This window comes from Pipistrellus hanaki (genome assembly GCF_964339955.1).
Source record: "Pipistrellus hanaki genome assembly, chromosome: 2".
NCBI classification, from domain to species: Eukaryota; Metazoa; Chordata; class Mammalia; order Chiroptera; family Vespertilionidae; genus Pipistrellus; species Pipistrellus hanaki.
This window is the reverse complement of record NC_140504.1, coordinates 96236995-96258978: the sequence shown is the minus strand read 5'-3', so window position 1 is coordinate 96258978 and position 21984 is coordinate 96236995. Positions and strand designations below refer to the sequence as shown.

Genomic DNA, 21984 nt, shown 5'->3' with positions numbered 1-21984 from the left:
CTGAACTTGCGGTTCAGCAGAAGTTAGACTTCTTTGCCTCCATGTCCACAGAGGATACTGTGAGCAGTATGAGAGGTAATCATGTAAAGTGGGTGGAACAGACCTGACCTGCCTGAGCACTCAGTAATCATTAGATGGTTATTCTTTTCTGTTTGAGAGATGGAATATCTCAAGTAATAATCTCTGAAGCCAGAAAGGTGAGTGTGTGGCTTACTCTGCCCTTACCTGCTGTCCAGCTTAGGCTCTGTGCCTTAGTTCCCCATACGCAAAATAAGGAGAAAAGTAAAACCTCAGTGTTGTCATGAGGATGAAGTGAATTCAGTCATGTAAAGTGCTCAGTGGAGGGCATTGTTTTGGCAATGTGCTTGTTTGGCACTGTCCCTGGTGCTGTTCTAATTCAGCAACCAATGCAGCCAAGTTGCAACACTTGTCTCACTGTGAGTGTTTGGGTCCCATCCTTCAGCCTCTGACTCACTGTGTTGAACCAGAAAGATGATTCAGGTTTCCTGAGCAGAGTCCAAGCTGTCAGGTTGATCCTGAAACGTAGCCATGAGCAGCCGAGCTCCTACTGAGCTGGGCTTGGCTCTCCTGTTTGTCGCGCCAGAGCATTCCTGAGTGAGCAGAAAACATGCTCTTCATGGTTCCTTAGCCAAAGTCCTCCCGATAGTCTAGCACCACAGGAATGAGCATGGACTTCATGGTAGAAATGTTTCCTTTTCTGTACAGACTCTGTCATGGCCCCAGATAAGGATTATAAGTATGTTGTGTGCTTTCCTCCCTACCTATTCTCTTGGCATGTTTCTCCAACATACTGAAGCTCTTGATTCTCTCCTCTTTATAGCACAATACAGGCAAACTCAAAAATATACCAACTGTGGTTTGAGGAAAGCAAACAACAGGTATCATTGTCAAGGGATAGAATAAGAGAAGCATTAATTGCCTCTCAGTCCTTGGCCTTATGAAGTAACCTGTCTTGCTTGACAGTGTGGGCCTGATTCATTTTAATACTGTCTCATAACCCTGCCTGTTTGAACCATGTTCCGGCAAACTATGATAGCTGACCCCTAGAACTGAATTTGTGTGTAATTGGGCAGTGGCTTAATTTGACTGGATCCAGCTAAGCAAGCAAGAAGATAAGAGTGCAAAGGTGAAGTAATCGTTAATAGTGTGAGCCGCCAGGCTGGTTCAGCTCAGTGATTGAGTGTCGACCTATGAACCAGGAGGTCACGGTTCAATTCCCGGTCAGGGCATATGCCCTACTTAAGGGCCCAATCCTCAGTGTGGAGCATGCTGAAGGCAGCCAGTCATTGATTCTCTGTCATCATTGATGCTTCTATATCTCCCTCCCTTTCTCTCTGAAATCAATAAAAATATATTTTAAAAAATAGTGTGAGCAGCCCTAGCCAGTTTGGCTCAGTGGATAGAGTATTGGCCTGCAGACTGAAGGGTCCCAGATTTGATTCCAGTTAAGGGCACATGCCTGGCTTGCAGGCTCGATCCCCAGTAGGGGGCATGTAGGAGGCAGCTGACCAATGATTTTCTCTCTCCCTCTCCGTTCCTCTCTGAAATCAATAATATATATATATATATATATATATATATATATATATATATATATATATTTTTTTTTTTTTTTTAATAAAGTATTATTTTAAAAAATAGTATGAGCAGTTCTACCCACCATCCCACTGAGTTCTGCACAGTGAGCACTCCTCCTGGGATAAATATGTTAAGACATAAGAATCTGACATCCTGTCAGTTGGTTTCACTTCTCAAACAGGGTCATCCTCGTGTTTAAAGATTCGTGTTTTCTTGTAACATGGTCCCCAGTGCCAAGAAATTCCCTTGGTTCGTTGGGATTCTGACTTTTACCTTACTACCCAACTGAGTACACTGTCCTTTTCAGTCATAGCCTGGTTGCACAGACACTTCTCACATTTGTTTTATTTGACAAAGAAAAACAAGCAGATGGAGACCAGTTAGTTTTTAGGGGGAAGATAGACTTGTTTGCTAGACCTTGGCTCCTCTCTCAGAAACCCAGTTTTTTGTTGTTGTTTGTTTTGTTTTTTAATATTCCCTAAATACATTTCTCAGAAAACAAGTTTGAGATCTAAAGTATCAAAATGGTTAGGATGGTCCTGTCTTCCTCACTCAACAAAATAGTGCTATTTTGGAAATGTCATTAGTTTATTAGCATAGTCCTAGAGTATGTGATGAAGGGGGAACTGGGGAGCAGCTCCACAGTTAGTCAGTTGGCCTGCAGCCTGGCAGGAGTTAGTGCTGTGTCCTTGCAGCTCACCCCTGGGGGTAGCAGGGCTATTGTTCTGTGGTAACACTGTTCCAAGCAATGCCTTCTCTCAGCCCTTTGCTGCCTTTTTAGGAATGTTGAAACCAGATCAGAGAGCATTTTTTACCTTCCCTCTGCCAGAAAATGCTTTTGGTGGGGTTTTCTGTTTATTTTTTGTGGGTTGTTTTCTGATTTTTTTTTTTTTTTTTTTCAGAGATCCATCTCTAGAAACAATTTTTTTTCTTACTCCCCCCCCCCCCCCCCCCCCCGTACAATTAAGAAGGGCTGAAAATTCAGGCAGATAGTTACATTTCTTTTTTGTTTCAAGTTCATGTAAAATAATGATCCAGATTTTTAAGCTGAAATAGACTATCCTGGACATTCAGGCCATTATACTCCCCAAAGAGCCCGTGGGCCTCTGGGAGCTCAGCATGAATTAAAATCCCTCTGCTGGGCTCAGAACAACCGTGGTGGTCTCCAGACAAGAAGCCCCGGGGTTGGCTGGCCTTCCCTCTCACAGTAGGGCGATGGTAGGTGGAATGAGAAGCCGTGGAGTGGCCTCCTTGTTTCTTTCACTTAGGTGTTTTGTTTTTCTTGAGTTGTCAATGCTTAAAAATTAGGGAATTCCACATGAGACCCAGATTTCCAGCTTGTTATGAAAAAAATCAGATATTCAGTGGGATGTGGGGGAAAAGGGTCAAAGATGACTTTTATAACTTGGGGCCTAAACAGCTGGAACAAAGGAGTTGCCATCTCCTGAGATGGGACAGACCATGGGTGAATCAGGTTTGTGGACAGATTGCTAGAGATCTATTAAGTGTATTAAGTTTTGGATATATTAGGTTGGAGATACATATTAAACATCCTGGTGAAAATGTAGAATAAGTAAATAGATGTAAGAGTTGGGAGATAGGAGAGGTCTGGTGAGATATAATTATAGGAGTTGTCAGCATGTAAGTGATATTTATAGCCATGAGACAAGCTGATATGACCAGGACAGTGATTATGAGGAAAGTCCTGAAAACTGAGCCCCGAGGCAGGAAAATTCGGAGTAGTAGGGACAAAAGTCAGAACAGCACAGCAGAAGCCCAGCAAAGTGAGGTATTGTCCAAGCCAAGCAAAGAAACCCTGTAGAGGAGGAGGGGTGCGATGCATCTGTGTCAGGCTATGGCAGGTCAGGCAGAGGACAGCTGAGGACTGGCACTGGACCTGGAATGTGGTGGTCACTGATGTCGTGGCAAGAACTCCTCTGGTGGACCAGTGGAGTGGAAAGCCTGCTGAAGCGGGTCCCAGAGAATGGATAATGGGACATCCTGAATGTAGACAGCTCTGCTGGCATTTTCTTTAAAAGGGAGCAGGGAAATGTGTTGGTAGCTGGATAGGGATATAGGAGCCAGTGAGGGTGGTTTTGTAAAGATGAGAAGTTACAACATGTTTCTTTGGTGGCAGGGATCAAGGAGGGAGAGAGAAACACTAATCATGCAGAACACTGAAGGGAGACTTGCCAGAGTGATGTCCTGAGTAGGTGAAAGGGGACATGTCTTCATGCACAAGTGGAGAGATCAGCTTCAGATAAGAACTGGGACAATGCTTCTGAAGGAAGGCAGTGTGTTGGTTGAATGAAAGAATGAATAAATGAGTGAATGTGCAAGCAATCAGCCAGGTGAGACCAAAAATTACATACAGTGCCCAGAAAGTCTTCCCGATGGCCTGCCCCTCTGGGGCTTTCCTGGCCTACTTTGTGAAGAGTGGCCAGCTGGTAGGTAGTGTGGATAACTAGGTCCTAGACTGGGTTTGAGTACTCATGTTCTGATTTCTAGAACATGATTTGGAGGTTTATTTAGCTTGAAAGGCAAGGGAAAATTTGGTGTATTCCTGATGGCCACAATTGTTTGCTGGGAAGCAGCTGTCTTCAAATGATGAGACATGCGCTCACTCATGGTCCCCAGTCCTACACCACCAGGTCCACTCTGCCGCATGACCAGCCCAGTCCTTGGGCACTTGGGTTTATGACTCTTGATTTAGACTGAGTGGGTAAGAAGAGACATTTTAAGGAGCAAGAAGAGGTGACTAATTTGTTGTGTGTGAATCAGTCTAAGAAGTTGCAAGGATGGCCGTGCACCAGAGAATATGTGTCGCTGAAGTGGGTGCAGGGTAGCCACCTGCCTCTGCGCTTTCCAGAGAAGGCTGCCCAAGCTGTACTTTCTCTCTCATGCCTAATTGAGCACTGCTGCACATATGAGCTTACTGTGGGCACTGTGTGTATTAGTTCCTTTTCCATTCTGAATAGTTCTGTAGTCTCGTCCACATGTTACCAACTGCATTTCTCAACTGCTAAGTAATCATGAAAATTCTATCTGATCTTTTGGTAACATCAGGTCACTGGGATTATTTTAATGGCTAACATAAGCAGTATTGTTGCTGGCTTGGGTTCAGGCTGTGTCTTGTGATCTGGAAGTCTCTTTTGAGATTCTAGCTGGTTAAAATTAGAATACTTATTTTAAGAGATGCATGCAAACTGAGACAAATCCCCACTACTGGGTCAGAATGAATGCTCCTCAGAGATTAGGAGACAATTGTGATATGTTCCCAACTTGTTTATTGTTCCTGGCTGGTATTTTGATGGCTAAGCAGCAGTGAGTCAGTGAATCTTCTGGTTATCCTTGCTCTGGGTCGAGGCTAGGTAAGACTATCTTCTGCCATCAACATTTCCCCTTCTTATTCATCAGTTATTTTGGTTTTAGCCAGCCAACATAAGTTCCAGCAGATACTTGATTGTTGCCTTTGGTGAGTGAGAGAATTCCCGAAAATTATCATGGCTTACCTTTCAATAAGGAATACTCCCAGATTTGTATTTAGGCTAAAATATTTTTTTAAGTAAGAAGTAATTTCCTCTTATATTTATGATTGGAGCTCTTATTTTGACATGGTAATTTGGATTTTCATAAATGACTGAGGAGTAAATTGATTAAAATAATAGAAAATGAATTTTTAAAACATTCCTCAGGCAAGATGATTGAGACATAAAAATGATTACATGAAATTTATATCTACTTAATTGAAATCCTAGATTCAATAACAGTATTTGAGACCTTTTGCTCATTATGTTTGCTAAATGTTTTATTATGAAAGGTAAGAGAGCTGGCCCTTCAGGCTCCTTCACCATGTGAATAAAGACTGTTCTGTTTGTACAGTTAGTTCCTAGTGAGTCTTAACTGTATAACCACAAACTTTACGTAAGGTAGCCAGTGTCAGGCCTGCCAGTCCCATTCATGTTCCCAGGGATCTGCTATGGTGGCTGCCTTGTGCAAAACCTCCGAGCCTGTCTCCACTCCCCTCCCACCTTCCTGACCCATGTTTCCCATTTAGCAGCTGCCTCACTTCTCACCTTTCCCCACTCCTTTTACTCTCAAAAAGCCCTGGTTTCATGGTTCGTCCAGGTCCTTTCTATAGAGTCCTTGCTCGAAAACCCGTTTTCCTCCTATACCCCACTCATTTCTATAGATCTGTTAGATGTGTGGCGGTAATACCTCCATTCCTCAAAACAGAGATCCCTTTTCTTAACTGTACGGATATAGGGCTGACAGAGGCCAATCCAGAACATTGAAGCTGGTTCGTGATTGCTACATGTCCCAGTACCTTTCTTTCTTCTTCTCATGCATCTCTGCCATCACACTTCTGGGTCCTCATGAGTGCTTTCTGGTCTTCCCGTTTTTTCAAGAAACCTACTTATATCGTGTATTTGTGATTTATTTTTTTGCTGAGTTTGGGCAGCTGTTGTGAGGGTACTCACACTGTGCACCTCCCACAGTCCTGCTTGCCTCTTGTTCCTCCAACATGTCCCCATCTTGCTAGCAGTCAAGGAATTCCTCACCTAGGGGCAGAAAGGGCAGTTCCAACCACATTTAGGGCCCCTTAAGATCTTGGTTTCTGTGTCAAACAGGCTTATTAAGAACTTCCTTAAAACTAGGACTGCCCTGCCTATGAAAGGACTATCAGTGCAAGCATGTCAAACTCACGTCCAATGGGTCACATGCCTCGTAGCAGCCCACTGGCTGCAAATTTGACATGCTTGATCTAGTGGATATAATTTTTCACATTGTTATGGTAGAATGGGTAAAGAAAGTAATTTTGAAAAGGAAGCGTTCTCCCTCTGGCCCGGAGGGCAACATTGATTTATCATTAAAGAGATGCTTGAAGACTCATGAAGGTGGAGCCCAGGCCCGAGTCACAGCACAACCCAGGGTGTGGACTGTCCCCAAATGGCATTCCTGTTGATATAGGGGAAGATGTGTCATATGAGGAGGTGTTTGCCGGCATGCAGCTGGTGTATCATTAGGCAGTGAGTTAATGCATGGAGGAACAAACGTTGTATCCTCAGACAGTCGTAATAATAAAAGGCCAAGAGGTGTCACAACCTAAATAGCCAAATGACTGATCACCATTGAGGGAACCCCTGCCTGGATCAAGGGCGTGGCCAGCCTTTAAACCACTGATGGCCCCTAGCCCATGCCAGTCCAGCGCCCCAGAGGGGACCCCCACCATGATTGGGGGCGTAGCCAGCCTCTAAACAGTCGCTGGCTCCTAGCCCAGGCCAGTGTGGTGCTGGGGGCCCTGCATGTGTGATGCAGTCTTTTAAAAATAAAGACCCGCTGGCACTCTGAGGCACCTCCCAGCACTGGCTGCCCTGCCCCCACCGCCACCCAGTATGGAGCCCCAGGTGGAACAGCTCGGGTGGGTGTGGGCCGCAGTCCCAGACCCCATGGGGGTAGAGAAGTTCACGCCACAACCAGTGTAGCAACGCAGTTTAACTTTGTGGAGAGTCCAAGTTGGACTGAGCAGCTGGTGGTGCTGGCCAGGTTAAGCTCCAGGAAGATGTTTTGTATGAAGAGTGGGCAAACCTGTTCTCCCCGTAGAGTTCTGATCGCTGAGAATGATGTGAAGGGAGGCCTCCAGAAGTCTCACATTTTACATGACGGAGCTGGAGAAGAGCCTACAACTGCATCTCTGCTCTTCGTAACTCAATGCAGGGCTCAGACCCGAGCTCCTCCCACTACTGCCTGGCATGCATGCTCGAAGGAGAAGAGGACCCACTGTATGTGGCAAGGAGACTGGTGAGGTTTGCCAGGGAAGACATAGGTCTGGCAGACCCATCCGCATTAGCACAAGCAGTGGCTGCCTACCAGGGCTGTCACTTCATAGGCATGCCCAAATGTGAGGTGCTTCTGGCCGTCTGTAGTCTATTTTGCCAGAGCTCCAAAGTCTGTTGAGATGTATAGCACCAACAACGTCAAAGCCTGCCTGCGGAGCCTCTGCTGCCCCTGTCCCACTGCACCAGAGGAACTCACCAACCCAGATTATGAAGGACCTGGGCTATGACAAAGGCTACAAATACCACCCCATGTACAGCGAGCCTGTGGACCAGGAATATCTGCCCGAAGAATTGAGAGGAGTGGATTTCTTTTTTAAAAATTACTGTTATTTTTTATTATGTAAAGTTTTACATATGTATCCTTTTTCCCCAATTGACCCCCACCGCCGATGTCTGTGTCCATTGGTTATGCTAATATGAATGCATTCAGGTCCTTTGGTCGCTCTCTAAACCCCCCTCCCCTACCACCAATTGTCTCTAGATCAATCTATTCTTGCTCATCAAATTATGTTGGTCATTATATCCCACATATGAGTGAGATGGTGTGATATTTATCTTTCTCTGACTGGCTTATTTCGTTTAGCATAATGCTGTCCAGTTCCATCCATGTTGTTGCAAATGGTAAGAGTTCCTTCTTTTTTATAGCAGCATAATATTCTATCGTGTAGATGTACCACAGTTTTTTAATCTAATAATCTGCTGATGGGCACTTAGGCTGTTTCCAAATCTTAGCTATTGTAAATTGTGCTGCTTTGAACATAGGAGTACATATATCCTTTCTGAAATTTCTTCAAGCAGAGGCAACGCTGACTCTTTGAGGGTATGACAGCAGAAGGATATTACTTTCTTTTCTCTTTTCTTCTTCTTTTTTAAATAGAAATGGCCAGAAAGAGAGTAAATGGATTGTGAAGTTGGTTTCCAGGTAAAAGTTAAAACACCACAACTTTTTGTGCCAGAAATTTGAGAGTTTAAGTGGAGGCACAGCTACTTCAGCTAAGTGTGTAATATTGAACTGGGTTCATTTGCACTCTGCAATGATTATGTGTATGGAAGAGTCTGGCAGCTTTGTGCAATGAATTAATGTTATAGGGAATTATTTATTTTGTTACAGGATTTAAATCATAATTTCAGAATTCAGTTCTGTAGGATTTTTTTTCCCTTTAAAAATGTATATTCTGGGTAGTTTTAATTGGTAAAAAAATGTAATTGTGATTTAATACTGCATAGGGTTCTGGGGTATTTTTTTTTTTTTTAATATACATGCAGAGGTCTTATGAGCCAATAAAACTATTTCAAAGTAAAGTTAAAAAATTTTTTTTTGCTGGGAAAAAAGTTTCTGGCATGTTTGGGGCTCTGGCATGTTTGGGGACATCTCTGGCATGTTCGGGATGCGTGGCCACACAGATGCAGTAGGCATATGCTGAGAGCGTGGCACAGGCATTATATGGACATTTGTGTGTGGAAAGGTGTGCATAAATACATCTGTTTCTCAGAAGTGTACCTGGAAAAGTCCTTTATTTGTAATAGGTGATTTTCAAAATGCAATGTAGAGCAAGGGATCTGTAGGGAAAACACACACACAAAAGGTTTTTGATACTAAACACACACACAAAAGGTTTTTGCATGAGTGTAGCACATCATGCACAGGGAGGGGGGGATGTGTCCTCAGCCCAGCCTACACCCTCTCACAATCTGGAACCACTGGCTTCTAACTGCTCATCTGCCTGCCTGATTACACCTAATGCCCACCCCACCCCACCCCCACCCGACCTGGTCACCCCCAACTGCCCTTCCTGCAGGTGTAGTCGCTCCCAACTGCCTCCCTCCCCTCTGGTCTGGTTACTCCTTAGTCATTTACGCCAGCCTGGTCACTCTGCCAGTCTGGTTGCCCCCAACTGCCCCCTCTGTGGGCCTGGTAGCCCCATGCAGCCTGCTGCTCAGTTGTTTGGTCGCCCCTCACTAACCCCACTGACGGCCTGGTAGCCCCACACAGCCTGTTCAGTCGTCCATTCGGTGGTTTTTGGATGCGATGGTCACTTAGCCTTTTATATATATAGATAACTTGGATGATGTGATAGTATAATTGAGGAAGGGGGTGTGGCCGGTTGTTTCTAAAAATTAGGCACCTCATAGTTTTTAAGACAAACATGTCAACCTAAAATCTTCAGAAGGCAGGGTCAGGGATCTTTTAAGCCCTTTGTATAGGCCAAAGATATAAAAAAGGCCTGAAAGAAACCTGTTATTTTCAATTATTACTGTTTTCAAAGTAAAATAACGTTAAATATATATATATATATATATATATATATATATATATATATATATATATTTTTTTTTTTTTTTTTAATTGATTTTTTACAGAGAGGAAGAGAGAAAGATAGAGAGTTAGAAACATCGATGAGAGAGAATCATCAATCAGTTGCCTCTTGCACACCCCGCACTGGGGATGTGCCCGCAACCAAGGTACATGCCCTTGACCGGAATTGAACCCGAGACCCTTCAGTCCGCAGGCCAATGCTCTATCCACTGAGCCAAACTAGTTTTGGTGTAAAATAACATTTTTGCAGCCTTTTTATATGAGGGTTTCTCTCCCCCCCCCCCCCCAAATACTTCATTACAATATTTAAAATAGGTTTTGTAATTATTTTAAAGCAATAGTTTTTTCCTCTCAATATCAAGAGACCTAAATTTCCACACATACCCCAAAAATGTTTATTTGAAGTAACTTATGTATCTGAACTCCGGGTGGCCTAATTCAACATTATACACTTAGTTGAAGTAGCTGTGCCTCCACTTAAGAAACTCTCCAGGTGCCAGCAGGGGAGGGCAGTTGGGGGTGATCAGGCTGGCAGGGGAGCAGTTAGGCATCAATCAGGACTGCAGGGGAATGGTTAGGGGGCAATCAGACTGGCAGGCAAAAGCAGTTGGGGCAATCAGGCATGCAGGCAGGCAGGAGAGTGGTTAGGAGCCAGCAGTCCTGGATTGTGAGAGGGATGTGACTCCTCCAAGGGGTCCCAGATTGGAAAGGGTGCAGGCTGGGCTGAGGGACATACCCCCCCCCCCCAACCCCCGTGCATGAATTTTGTGCACTGGGCCACTAGTGTCCTTATAACTCTGGTAGTTCCCTTTTAACAACAGCCTAGTTGTGGTTAAGGGCCTTGGCTTTGGAGCAGTGGCATGGGTGGAATCCCAGCTCTGCCACTCACCAGCCATGTGATCCTAGACAAGCTATTTATTCACACTCTGGTTTCCTCACAAAGCTGATTTGGAGATTAACTGAGACAGGTCATGCAAATGTTAGCAGTGCCTGCCATGTGTGAGGCACTCTACAGGGAAGGCAGAAGTAGGTTTACAGTCATGGTATGCAAAACAATTTATTATTATACTAGTGGCCCAGTGCACAAAATTTGTGCATGGAGAGGGTGCACAAATTTTGTGCACGGGGCCACTAGTACAGAGCCTGCACCCTTTCCATCAGACATCTCTCTTGCAGTCTGGGACTGCTGGCTCCTAACTGCTCACCTGCCTGCCTGCTCATTACCCCTACCACCGCTGCCTGCCTGCCTGATCACTCCTAACTGCCTCTGACTGCCTTTCTGATTACCCCTAACTGCCCTTCCTTTCCGGCCTCATCTCACCACCCAACTATCCTCCCCTGCTGGCCTGGTTTCCTCCAACTGCCCTCCCCTGCTGGCCTAATCTCACCTCCAATGGCCCTCCCTTGCTGGCCTGATCTTGCCCCCAATTGCCCTCCCCTGATCTTGCCCTTAACTGCCCTTCCCTGCTGGCCTGCTTGTCCCCAACTTCCCTCCCCTGATGGCCCGATCTTGGCCCCAACGGCCCTCCCCTGCTGGCCAATTTGGTTCTAATTGGTTGTTTCTATGCCAGTCAGCTTCAAAAGCTCCGCCTCCTAGGCAGCCATTAGTTCCTCACAGTTCACCCAGATTTGATTCTGATTGGTTGTTTTCTATGCCAGTTAGCATCAAAAGCTCCTCCTCCTAGGAAGCTATTAGCTCCTCACAGTTGACCCAGATTTGGTTCTGATTGGTCAGTTTTTATGCCAGTCAGTGTCTCTGGGCCTATCTCTGGGCCTGATCAGAGAGGCTGGGCTGATCATCAGCCCCCACAGAGGCCCAGAGAGAAACAGAGTCAGGGTTGCTGGGGAAGCCTGGAGAGGAAGAGAGGTGCAATGGCTGATCAACACTTGCTGCAGAAGCTGGAGATCAGACCCTTCAGACCCTTCAGGCCTCTCTCTGGGCTTGATCCGCAGCCCCCTCTGCAGTCAGTGCTGGATCACAATGCCCATACCAGTAGCAGTCAGTGTTGGGTCGCCATGGCAACCCAGCACTGACTGCAGGACTGACTTCTGGTGATAGGTGGAGCCCTTGATCGGTCATTACAGACCCTGTTTTTTTTTAACATTAGGATTACTTATTTATTGTATTATGTTCAATACAAACAACTGTAAACCTACTTTTGCCCCACCCTTTTACTGTTACTACTGCTTAATTATTTTCGAAGTGTCAAGAAGAACAGGCTAGAAAGGAATAGAGTTTATTCTATATTTATGTTTTAATGAGTATTTCTACTTCTCATGTAATGACTATATGACATTTATATTAACTTTAAGAAAATAATGGGGGTAGACTTCCTGTTCAGTTAAGACAGGAGGAGCAGACAGATGGGACCTTGAGTCGGGAATGAAAGTCTGAGAAGGTGAGGGAGCACCTCTGCATCACCTATGTACTGTCTGATTTCAGTTAGTGTTTGTATTGCTGGGATGGTTTCCCCATCACCATTGGGGCACTTGTTGAAGGCAGTTATCATAATCCTGCATATTTCCCCTGGCCTTGTCTGGCCACTTCTGCACAAAAACTCTTGTGGAAATGCCTGCCCGCTCTGGCTGTTCTGGAATCCCATGGTTCCAGTGTTGGCACTGCCTTGGTCCTTTATTATTTTTATTGGGTGACTCATCTCCCTGTTTGGACAAAAGCTTCTTGGGACCATGCACTGAGCATAGTACCTTATACATACCTAATTTGAGCATTATTATTTTTGTCCTTTTAAGGATAGAATTGCAAGTACTTGTGTGAGTTTGAGTGAGTGTATGTGTGTAAAATATTCTGTGTATATAAAATGAATTGTTAGCTTGGGGATATCAGGTATCCTTCATTTTCAGAAGAAATGCACGGTGGGATAGTCACCCTAAGAGGGAAATTGACAATGGCCTCTATTTTTCTTAAGTTTGGAATGAGGGCATGGTAGGATGGTAAGAGCTCCGGCATAGGAGAGAGAGAATTGTGCCAGATACCATCTCTATCACTTAATAGCTGTATGGCTCTAGGAGCCTCATTAACACTAGGAAAGTCTACCTTGTGGACTGTTATTTCCAATTATGTCTTTACATAATTTGAGCCTTGAATATAGTAAACTCTCAGATAATGACAGCTATGTAACAGGTTTCCGACATTTAAAAAAATCTTTAGGCAGTAGGAAAGCTTACATGGATAGTTTGCGTTGTTTTGATCTGTGTATTATGATCAAATGCTTTTGTTGCCTGTAGGATAAATCCACTAAAATCTTAACACATGAGTCCAGCACTCAGGGATTCTGTCCCATTTTATCTTTTGCTATTAAAGCTTCCTCCTGTTTTAAAGTTGTACAAACTTCAAGTCACATCCACCATCTCAGCACTTTGGCCCAATGCCCTAGCTTGCAGTGACCTCTTGCCCCTGAATTACTAGAGCACCCCCTCTTATTATTTATTTATTTATTTATTTATTTATTTATGTTTAAATCAATTTTTATTGTTCATATTATTACAAAGGTTCCTCATTTCTTCCCCTCTCCACCAGGTTCCCACCCCACCATCTACCCCCTTCCCACCCCGCATTGTTCTCATCCATAGGTGCCCAGTTTATGTTCAGTCTCTTCCTGCATCTACCACTCCCCCTTTCCCCGAGAACTGTCAGTCCACTCCCCTCCCACATCGCAGACTCTACTACAATCAACAGCTAATATTGTTCATCAGGTTTTTCAATCTCCTTTTTTTGTTGTTGTTGTTGTTTTGTTTTTTTAAAATTAATAAACTTTTACACTTCTAAGAATAAATTTTAAAATCTAATAATTTTAAACCTTGTTTTTTCTGCCCTGGGAATTGAGAAGCAAACTTGTTTACATGTAAACTTGCCCTTAGGCTATCAAACGGTGTAGCCATTCAAATGTAAATGAACACATGGTTTAAAGATAGCTGTTGGTTGGAATTGGATTACCTGTTCTGGGTGGGAAGGGCTTGTCCTCCCCTTTCTCCATTAAAATTAAGGTGTTAGCTTTAAAACCTCTTTTTGGCAAAAGACCTTAAACTTTCAGAACTTAAAATTTTTCAGATAGTAAATCAGTTACTTAGCATTTTCTCAAATCAATAATACCTCCACATGCCCAAGGATACACTTCACACAAAAGACATTTCCAAATAGATCAACCAACCTCATCCAGACCCCACACAAGGCACTCACAGATCAACACCCCAGCGCTATACTAACTCAACACATCCAGATCTAAGCCTTCATCACTTGATTCAGCAGACCCTCAAGTTCCCCCAAAAGTTTCCAGCCATGTCTGAGAGGCAGCCCTGGGGCGTGGGCAGGCAAGGAGTGAGCTGTTCCGGGCCTGGCTCCTCCGGGCCTGGCCTCTGTTGCTTTGGTCCGCTCCACAACCAGCTGTTCCAGGTCTGGCCACTGCCGCTCCCGGCCTGGTTGCTGCTGCTCCGGGCCTGGCTGCTCCGGGCCTGGCAGCTGCTCCGGGCCTGGCTGCTCCCGACCCGGCTGCTCTGGGCCCGGCTGCTCTGGGCCCGGCAGCTCCGGGCCTGGCTGCTCCGGGCCCGGCCGCTCCGGGCCTGGCTGCTCCGGGCTTGGTTGCTGCTGTTCTGGGACTTGCTGCTCCTGACCCAGCTGCTCTGGGCCCGGCTACTCCGGGCCCGGCTGCTCCGGGCCTGGCTGTTGATGCTCTGGGCCTGGCTTCTCCCGACCCGGCTGCTCTGGGCCTGGCCGCTCCCAACCTGGCTGCTCCGGACTTGGTTGCTGCTGCTCCGGGCCCGGCCACTCCGGGCCTGGCTGCTGCTGCTCCGAGCCTGGCTGCTCCCAACCTGGCTGCTCGGGGCCCGGCTGCTCCGGGCTGGCCGCTCACGGCCTGGCTGCTCCAGGCTTGGCTGCTGCTGTTCTGGGCCAGGCTGCTCCCGACCCGGCTGCTCCGGGCCTGGCCGCTCCGGGCCTGGAGAACCCCCCCTTTTGCCACCTGTTGTATTCACCTGCATTATTTAGTTTTAGTCATAGATTTCCTCTAAGTCCGTGGTCCGCAAACTGCAGCTCACAAGCCATATGCGGCTCTTTGGCACCTTGAGTGTGGCTCTTCCACAAAACACCACAGCCTGGGCGAGTCTGTTTTGAAGAAGTGGCGTTAGAAGAAATTTAAGTTTTAAAAATTTGGCTCTCAAAAGAATTTTCAATCGCTGTACTGTTGATATTTGGCTCTGTTGACTAATGATTTTGCCGACCACTGTTCTAAGCCAAAATAGGACCATTCTTAATTCTTTTTTTATTTTTTTTATTTTATTGATTTTTTACAGAGAGGAAGAGAGAGGGATAGAGAGTTAGAAACATCGATGAGAGAAGTTTATGTAACACAACTAGTACCTTAAAAGCTCCTTTTGGCCTTTTTCCCATCACAGCTTCCCTCTCTGCCAGAGAACCAATATGAAATTTTTAATGATTACAGTCTTTTGTTCTTTTAAGAGTACTTTTTGTTTTGCCCTTATATAAGTGGTTCATATGTATTTCTATTTGAATTTGTATGTTTCTTTATTCAGCATATTTAAAAAATTTATTTTCACTGCTGAATTGTATTCAATAATATAAATATACCTGAAGTTGTCCTTTAAAAAAAAAAAAAAAAAAGGATATGAAGGATCAGATCATATATCATAGATCAACTTTATTACACAGGACAGATTTGTTTTAAAGTGAAGGGGTGATACTTGCTTTTGAAATTGCAGGTGAAAGTATCCATGGCTAATTTTTTACCAGAGAGAAATGGAAATGCAGGTATATGAGCCTTCCCCTCTCTGTCCATCCCTTTCAACCAACTGAGAATGTGGGTCTGTTTCTAGAAAAAAAATGATGGAAGCCTAAAAAGTTAAAAGATCAGTTATAAATTGGGAATACTTAATGAACTTATCCTATCTAATAAAAGAGTAATATGCAAATTGACCATTGCTCCAACAAACGAGATGGCTGCCCCCATGTGGTCAAAGATCCTGCCCCCATGTGGACACAAGATGGCCACCATAAAATGGCCAGCAGGGGAGGGGAGTTGGGAGGGACCAGGCCTGCAAGGGAGGGCAGTTGTGAGGGACCAGGTCTGCAAGGGAGGGCAGTTGGGGGCGATCAAGTCTGCAGGGGAGGGCAGTTAGGGGTGATCAGGTCAGCAGAGGAGGGAAGTTGGGGGTGACCGGGCCTGCAGGGAAGGGCAGTTGCAAGGAACCTAGGCCTGAAGGGGAGAGCAGTTGGGGTGGGGGGAACCAGGCCTACAGGGGAGGAGGGCAGTTAGGGGCAAACAGGCTGGCAGGAGAGCAGTTAGAGGCTAGCAGAGGAGTGGTTAGGGGGTGATCAGGCTGGCAGGCAGAAGCAGTTTGAGGCAATCAGGAAGGCAGGCAGGTGAGCAGTTGGGAGCCAGCAATCCTGGATTGTGAGAGGGATGTCCGATAGGATAGGGCCTAAACGGGCAGTCAGACATCCCTGGAGGAGTCCCAGATTTGAGAGGGTGCAGGCTGGGCTAAGGGACACCCCCTCCCCCATGCACAAATTTCATGCACCATGCCTCTAGTATTTAATAAATATTTGTAATGAAAATAATATAGAATGGGTAAATAAGCATAAAATCTCAGTGACATTCAGCATTAAGCACATATTTCTTGCTCATGTTTTGGTGGGTAGGCCTGGACAGCTCTGGCCACCTCAGCTGGGTTTACAGCCAGGCCACAGGCTTGATCCTTGTCTGCTCCAGGCATCTCGGTCTGGAACCTGCAGGCTACTCAGGCCACATTCTCTGCTGTAGAAGTGGCAGCTTCTTAGAGAGGTTTCACTGCTGCCCACATAAAGTTGCCAAAGCAGATCATCTGAACATGCCCAACATCAGTGAGGCAGGGACATGTACTCCTCACAGAGGCTGGGAAACAGAGTGAACACACTCAACAATCATCTCACCAAACTTATGGTCATCCAGTTGTTTCCAGTTCACACCTATACTGCTTCTGTGAATTATGTCTCCTGTCACACATTTGTGAGAGTTTCTTTAGAGTACAAGCCTAGAAGCTGAGCATTTTCAACTTGAATAGCTAGTATCACATGTACCTTTGCCCTGCACAGTAAATTGTGTTTTGCTTCTTGCACTGAACCACTGATATTTTTTATTTTGTGTATATTTAACATACAGTTGAATAATTTAAAAAGCATGCCTAAGTATTTTCAGGGAACTCAGTTTTCTTTCCAGCTACTGTTGTGGGATGAAAGCTGCACTATTAAGTCTGCAGAACAAAGTGCAGCGTATCTTTTTGTTAGCAGCTCAGAATCCACTAACCATTTCTACTGTGTTCACTTGGCAGGTTTGGTACAAATGCCAAAGTTGTGCATTTCCTGGGACGAATCAAACCATGGAATTATACCTATGATCCTAAAACAAAAAGTGTCAAAAGTGAGTCCCATGATCCCACCATGACTCACCCTGAGTTTCTCAGCTTGTGGTGGGACATCTTCACTACCAGTGTTTCACCTCTGCTGCAGCAGTTTGGCCTCATCTCAGACACCCACCCGCACCTCAATGTGGTAGGTTCTGTTTCTTCTTTCAGGTAATTTAATGCTGTGGTTTTTATTTTGTTTATTTTAAATATATTTTTATTGATTTCAGAGAGTTAGGGAGAGGGGGAGAGGAATAGAAACATCAGAAATCAGAAAGAATCATTAATCGGCTGCCTCCTGCACACCCCCCACTGGGTATTAAGCCCACAACCTGAGCATGAGCCCTAACTGGGAATCAACCATGACCTTCTGGTTCATAGGTCAAAGCTCAACTACTGAACCACACTGGCTGGGCAATGCTGTATTTTTTAAAGTTTTGTGTACCAGTAGACATGGAGTATTTGATGGTATGTTAACAAGTAATAAGATTGTGTGGATAGAAAACAATGTTCATCTTAGAGGAGAGAAATGTTACCAGCAAAGACTAACGCAGAAGTAGAGTTTATGGCAAATTTTCTCAAATCAGAAAACATAAGAAAGGGTTTTAGAGGTTTTACTATATTCCCACATTTTGTAACCATAAGCCTCTTAGTCCAACTGTCCTATGATTATTCCTAAAACAGTGAATGCCACGTTTCATGTTTTAGAAATTGCATACATTTAAACATAGTGATTTTACGTTTGCCAGTTGCTCAGAAGAATGTATTTTCAGTGAAAATTATAGCATGGACATATAAATAAATACTTTTCCAGGATTATTTTGATATACCATGTTTGTACTCCTATATGGTTATATAGGATCTTAAAAAAAGAAATCCTGTAAAAAGATTTACAAGATGATAATTGACATATTAACATTTACAATAAAAAAGTGCTTAGCATCTATTTCTGACTTTAAAGTTCTTCCTCTAAGGTTTGCTCTTTTGGAGGAATTGGGAAAGGATGAGCAATTGAATTTTTGGGAGTTTATATTTGGGTAAAGTGGGGATAAATGGTGATGGATGGAGACTTGACTTGAGGTGGTGAACACACAGTACAAATGATGTATTATAGAATTGTACATCTGAAACCTATATAATTTTATTAACCAGTGTCGCCCCAATAAATTTTAAAAAAATAAAGCCTGCATGTTACAAATTAAGCTATAAAGAATAGAACTGTGGTTGAATTACAATCAAGTCTAAGTGATCAGTTAATTGCCTTTTTATCCTATATAATAATGAGGTAATATGCAAATTGACCACCATTCCAACACAAGATGGCCAGCAGGAGACGGCAGTTGTGGGTGATCAGGCCTGCAGGGAAGGGCAGTTAGGGGCAATCATACTGGCAGAGGAGCAGTTATGTATCGATCAGGTTGACAGGCAGAAGCAGTTAGGGGCAATCAGGCAGGCAGGCAGGCGAGTGGTTGGGAACCAGCAGTCCTGGATTGTGAGAGGGATGTCCCCCAAGGGATAGGTTGGAGATTGGAGAAGGTGCAGACTGGGCTGAGGGACACACACATACACACACACTGCACTAATTTCATGCACCAGGCCTCTAGTTAAGGTTATAAGAAACTAGTGGCCTAGTGTAAGAAATTCATGCTGGGGGAGTGGTATTCCTCAGCCTGGCCTGTACCCTCTCCACTCTGGGACCCCTCGGGCCTAAACCGGCAATTCGACATCCCTCTCACAATCTAGGACTGCTGGCTCCTAACCGCTCACCTACCTGCCTGCCTGATCACCCCTAACCACTCTGTCTGCTGGCCTGCTCTCCTCCAACTGCCCCCTCTCCCCCTGCTGGCCTGCTTGCCCCCAACTGCCCTTACCTCTTGGCCTGATCACCCCTAACCACCTGCCTCAGCCCTGCCACCATGGCTTTGTCTGGAAGGTCTCCCAGTCTAAATAGCATATTACCCATTTGTTAGTATAGATACTTCTCTTTGCTCTGTTATAGATTTTAGTCATTTCACTTATTAGCACTTGTAACAAAATATGAAAAGGAGAATGGGAAAAATAACTCACTGCTTACATTCTTACTTTTTTTTTTAATATATTTTTATTGATTTCAGGGATAAAGGGAGAAGGGAGAGAGAGATAGAAACATCAGTGATGAAAGAGAATCATTGCATTTACACATGCATATAGATATAGCAACAAAAAATAATCCAAAAGTTTTGTTCTGCCAGTTTCTGTTAAAAGCAATACCTACATGTATTCATCCGCCTTGCTTTTTCTCTACCAAGATTTCCAGTACCTTCTCACCTTAGAGTTTTTTTTTAAGGATAGCTTTGATATGCCTTTATGGTACAATTGAAGTTAATTGTGTCTCTATATGTTATAAGAATCTAATATAGAGTAGGTTTGCTCCATTTCCTGGACATTCATTTTGTTCTTTTCACAACTCAAGGACTAAGAATTATGAACCAAGAAAAGTGACGCTGGGAATTGAAACAGTAGTTCAAAACTAAGCTAATTAAATGTACAGAAGCTACAAGATTAGATGCTACATGGTAATAAGCTTGAATAAGCAGATGAGTTTGGTGCATGGTCTCAAACCATTTAGCTCTCTTTTATGATGTGACAACTTGTGTATGTGGTGCAGCTCTCTGGTTAGGTTCTTTCTGAAGCTTAGCCTCTAAGGCAGTGGTTCTCAACCTTTCTAATGCTGTGACCCTTTAATACAGTTCTTCATGTTGTGGTGACCATCAACCATTATGAGAACCACTGCCCTAAAGAATCATTTTGTTTAAGTTCTCAACCTTTCTGAGCTAACAGATCAAGACTTATGTATCATGAGACTGTGTTCCCTTGTCCATCATCTTACACTTTCTAATGAACTGTTTGCAGCTTTCAGACTTGGTCTATACACTACACTGGCTTTCTCTTGTGGCTTCTCTAGAAAGGTATGCAGAACTTAAACATTGACCTTAATTACTTTGTTCTCTTACTGTTTTCACTGAGTCAAGAAGTCTTCATTTTGTTAGGGGAAAAAATCATATGACCTTTGTATTTTTTGTGTCCTTTTTTGTTTGTTTCATGTAATACTTTTCAGTTTTTGCTACTTTGCATGATAATTCATTCTGGCTTTTCTCACCTTCAGTTTATTGCATTCTCTAAAACTGATTTTCAGCTCTCAAGGAGTCTCTGATTATGCTCTCCTTTCTAGGAAGATGTCTCTGGAGCCATGTCACATTTGTCCGTTGGGGAGACCCCGGCTACGGCACAGCCTTTTGTATCCTCAGAAGAACGGAAGGAGAGGTGGGAACAGGGCCAGGCTGATTACATGGGAGCAGATTCCTTTGACAACATCAAGAGGAAACTTGACACTTACCTCCAATAGAAACACTGCCACTTTTCCATGGACACAGCCATTTCGCAGTCACTTTTTCCCTCATCCTTATTACCTAGAGCTGGGTCTGTTACAGTTGCTAGAGGCTTTCACTGAAATTCATCAGATAAGGGGTTTTTGTAGGATAACAGCAGAAGTTATGAAGTAGCAATTGTTAAATGGACAATAAAGTAGCAATTGTTAAATGGCCTGTTTTTTAAACCTAGACTTATTCAGCTGATGTTTCAGAAATTCTGTTATGCTGATTGCCAACGTATGTGGTAAGGGAAACTCAAATGATTAAGATGGCTATATCAGCTCTTAAAATGGGCTGAGCCAGGGGCCAGATCAATCTTTTCAGAACGGGACATGGTATCTGTCCCTGGCTTGCTGTTACACCTTTGTAGACATGCATTTCAGAATTGTCCAGGGCTGACCAAGTGATTACAGTTCTGCTTTCAGGTGGAGACAGCCTGTAATACTGCTGAGTGATTCATAAACCCATCAGCAAATGGCATTAACCTATTTTCTTCCCTAGCTTTAGTGTCTGAAGATGCCCCAGTTTTCCATGTATAGTGAGGCAGCATGCTAAAATGCTTCTATTCAGTTCTGTATATCTGAAAACAGCAGTGGTACCTTATATGAAAAATAAAGTTATTGCCATATCTTATTGTCTAGTTTAATTAAGGATTCCTACCCCATTGGGAAAAAAAATGTATTGGGGGATTTTTCATAATTTGTAGAATGTCAGTGGTTTAAAACCAGTGTAAAACTTGGTACTAGAATATATGCTTTAAAATTGGTTTCCAGATAGCGAAATATAATTAAATCTAGAGTTCTGCAGTGCTGGAATGGATCTGATAAATGAAAGTGAGATCAAGCTCATCTAATCTGTGACCCACATTGCATCTCCATAGGAAATGAGTATTCAGATTTAGAATGCTGTGACCTTAAAATCATCATGGGTTCATTGTCAGTCTCAGAATATACCCAGTAATCTTCTAGGACTGTTAGAATCAATACTGGACCCCAGTGTCTTCTGGTGTTTTTTATCCATGGCTTAAAATGATAGAAATGTGAAGAATATTTATTAAATGTACAAATGATTCTAGGTTGTAAGGATGGCAAGCTAAGAAGAGTAGGATGCAAAATGAACTTTTAAAACTAAAGTGAGTATTCAGAAATCATTCTATTGAAGAAAACAGGGGAATACCATTCACAAAATGAAGCTTGAGGTTTAATTGGGCAGAAACTTACAATGGTTTTTATGACCTAAACGTCAAGATCACCCTTCTTTATTTCCACAATATCCCACCGGTTACACAGGTTAGTCCTATTAAATATCAGTGTAAATGAATACACATGGGTCTGGAATTCTATAGGCAAGAATGACTGGAGACTACCCTGGAGGCTGTCTATCACAAGAGCTCAAGAACATGTGG

The 21984-nt window shown here is 43.9% G+C and overlaps 1 protein-coding gene across 1 annotated transcript in view; it reads left to right on the top strand.

Moving 5' to 3' along the window:
- The window catches only part of GYG1 (glycogenin 1), a 47813-nt gene extending 26601 nt beyond the window's left edge, over nucleotides 1-21212 (top strand). The window contains 4 exon segments of the mRNA XM_084875972.1: nucleotides 17098-17317; nucleotides 20062-20076; nucleotides 20079-20117; nucleotides 20381-21212. Coding sequence (XP_084732098.1) covers nucleotides 17098-17317; nucleotides 20062-20076; nucleotides 20079-20117; nucleotides 20381-20554 — 448 coding nt within the window. The 3' untranslated portion in view covers nucleotides 20555-21212.
- The last annotated feature ends 772 nt before the right edge of the window (nucleotides 21213-21984 follow it).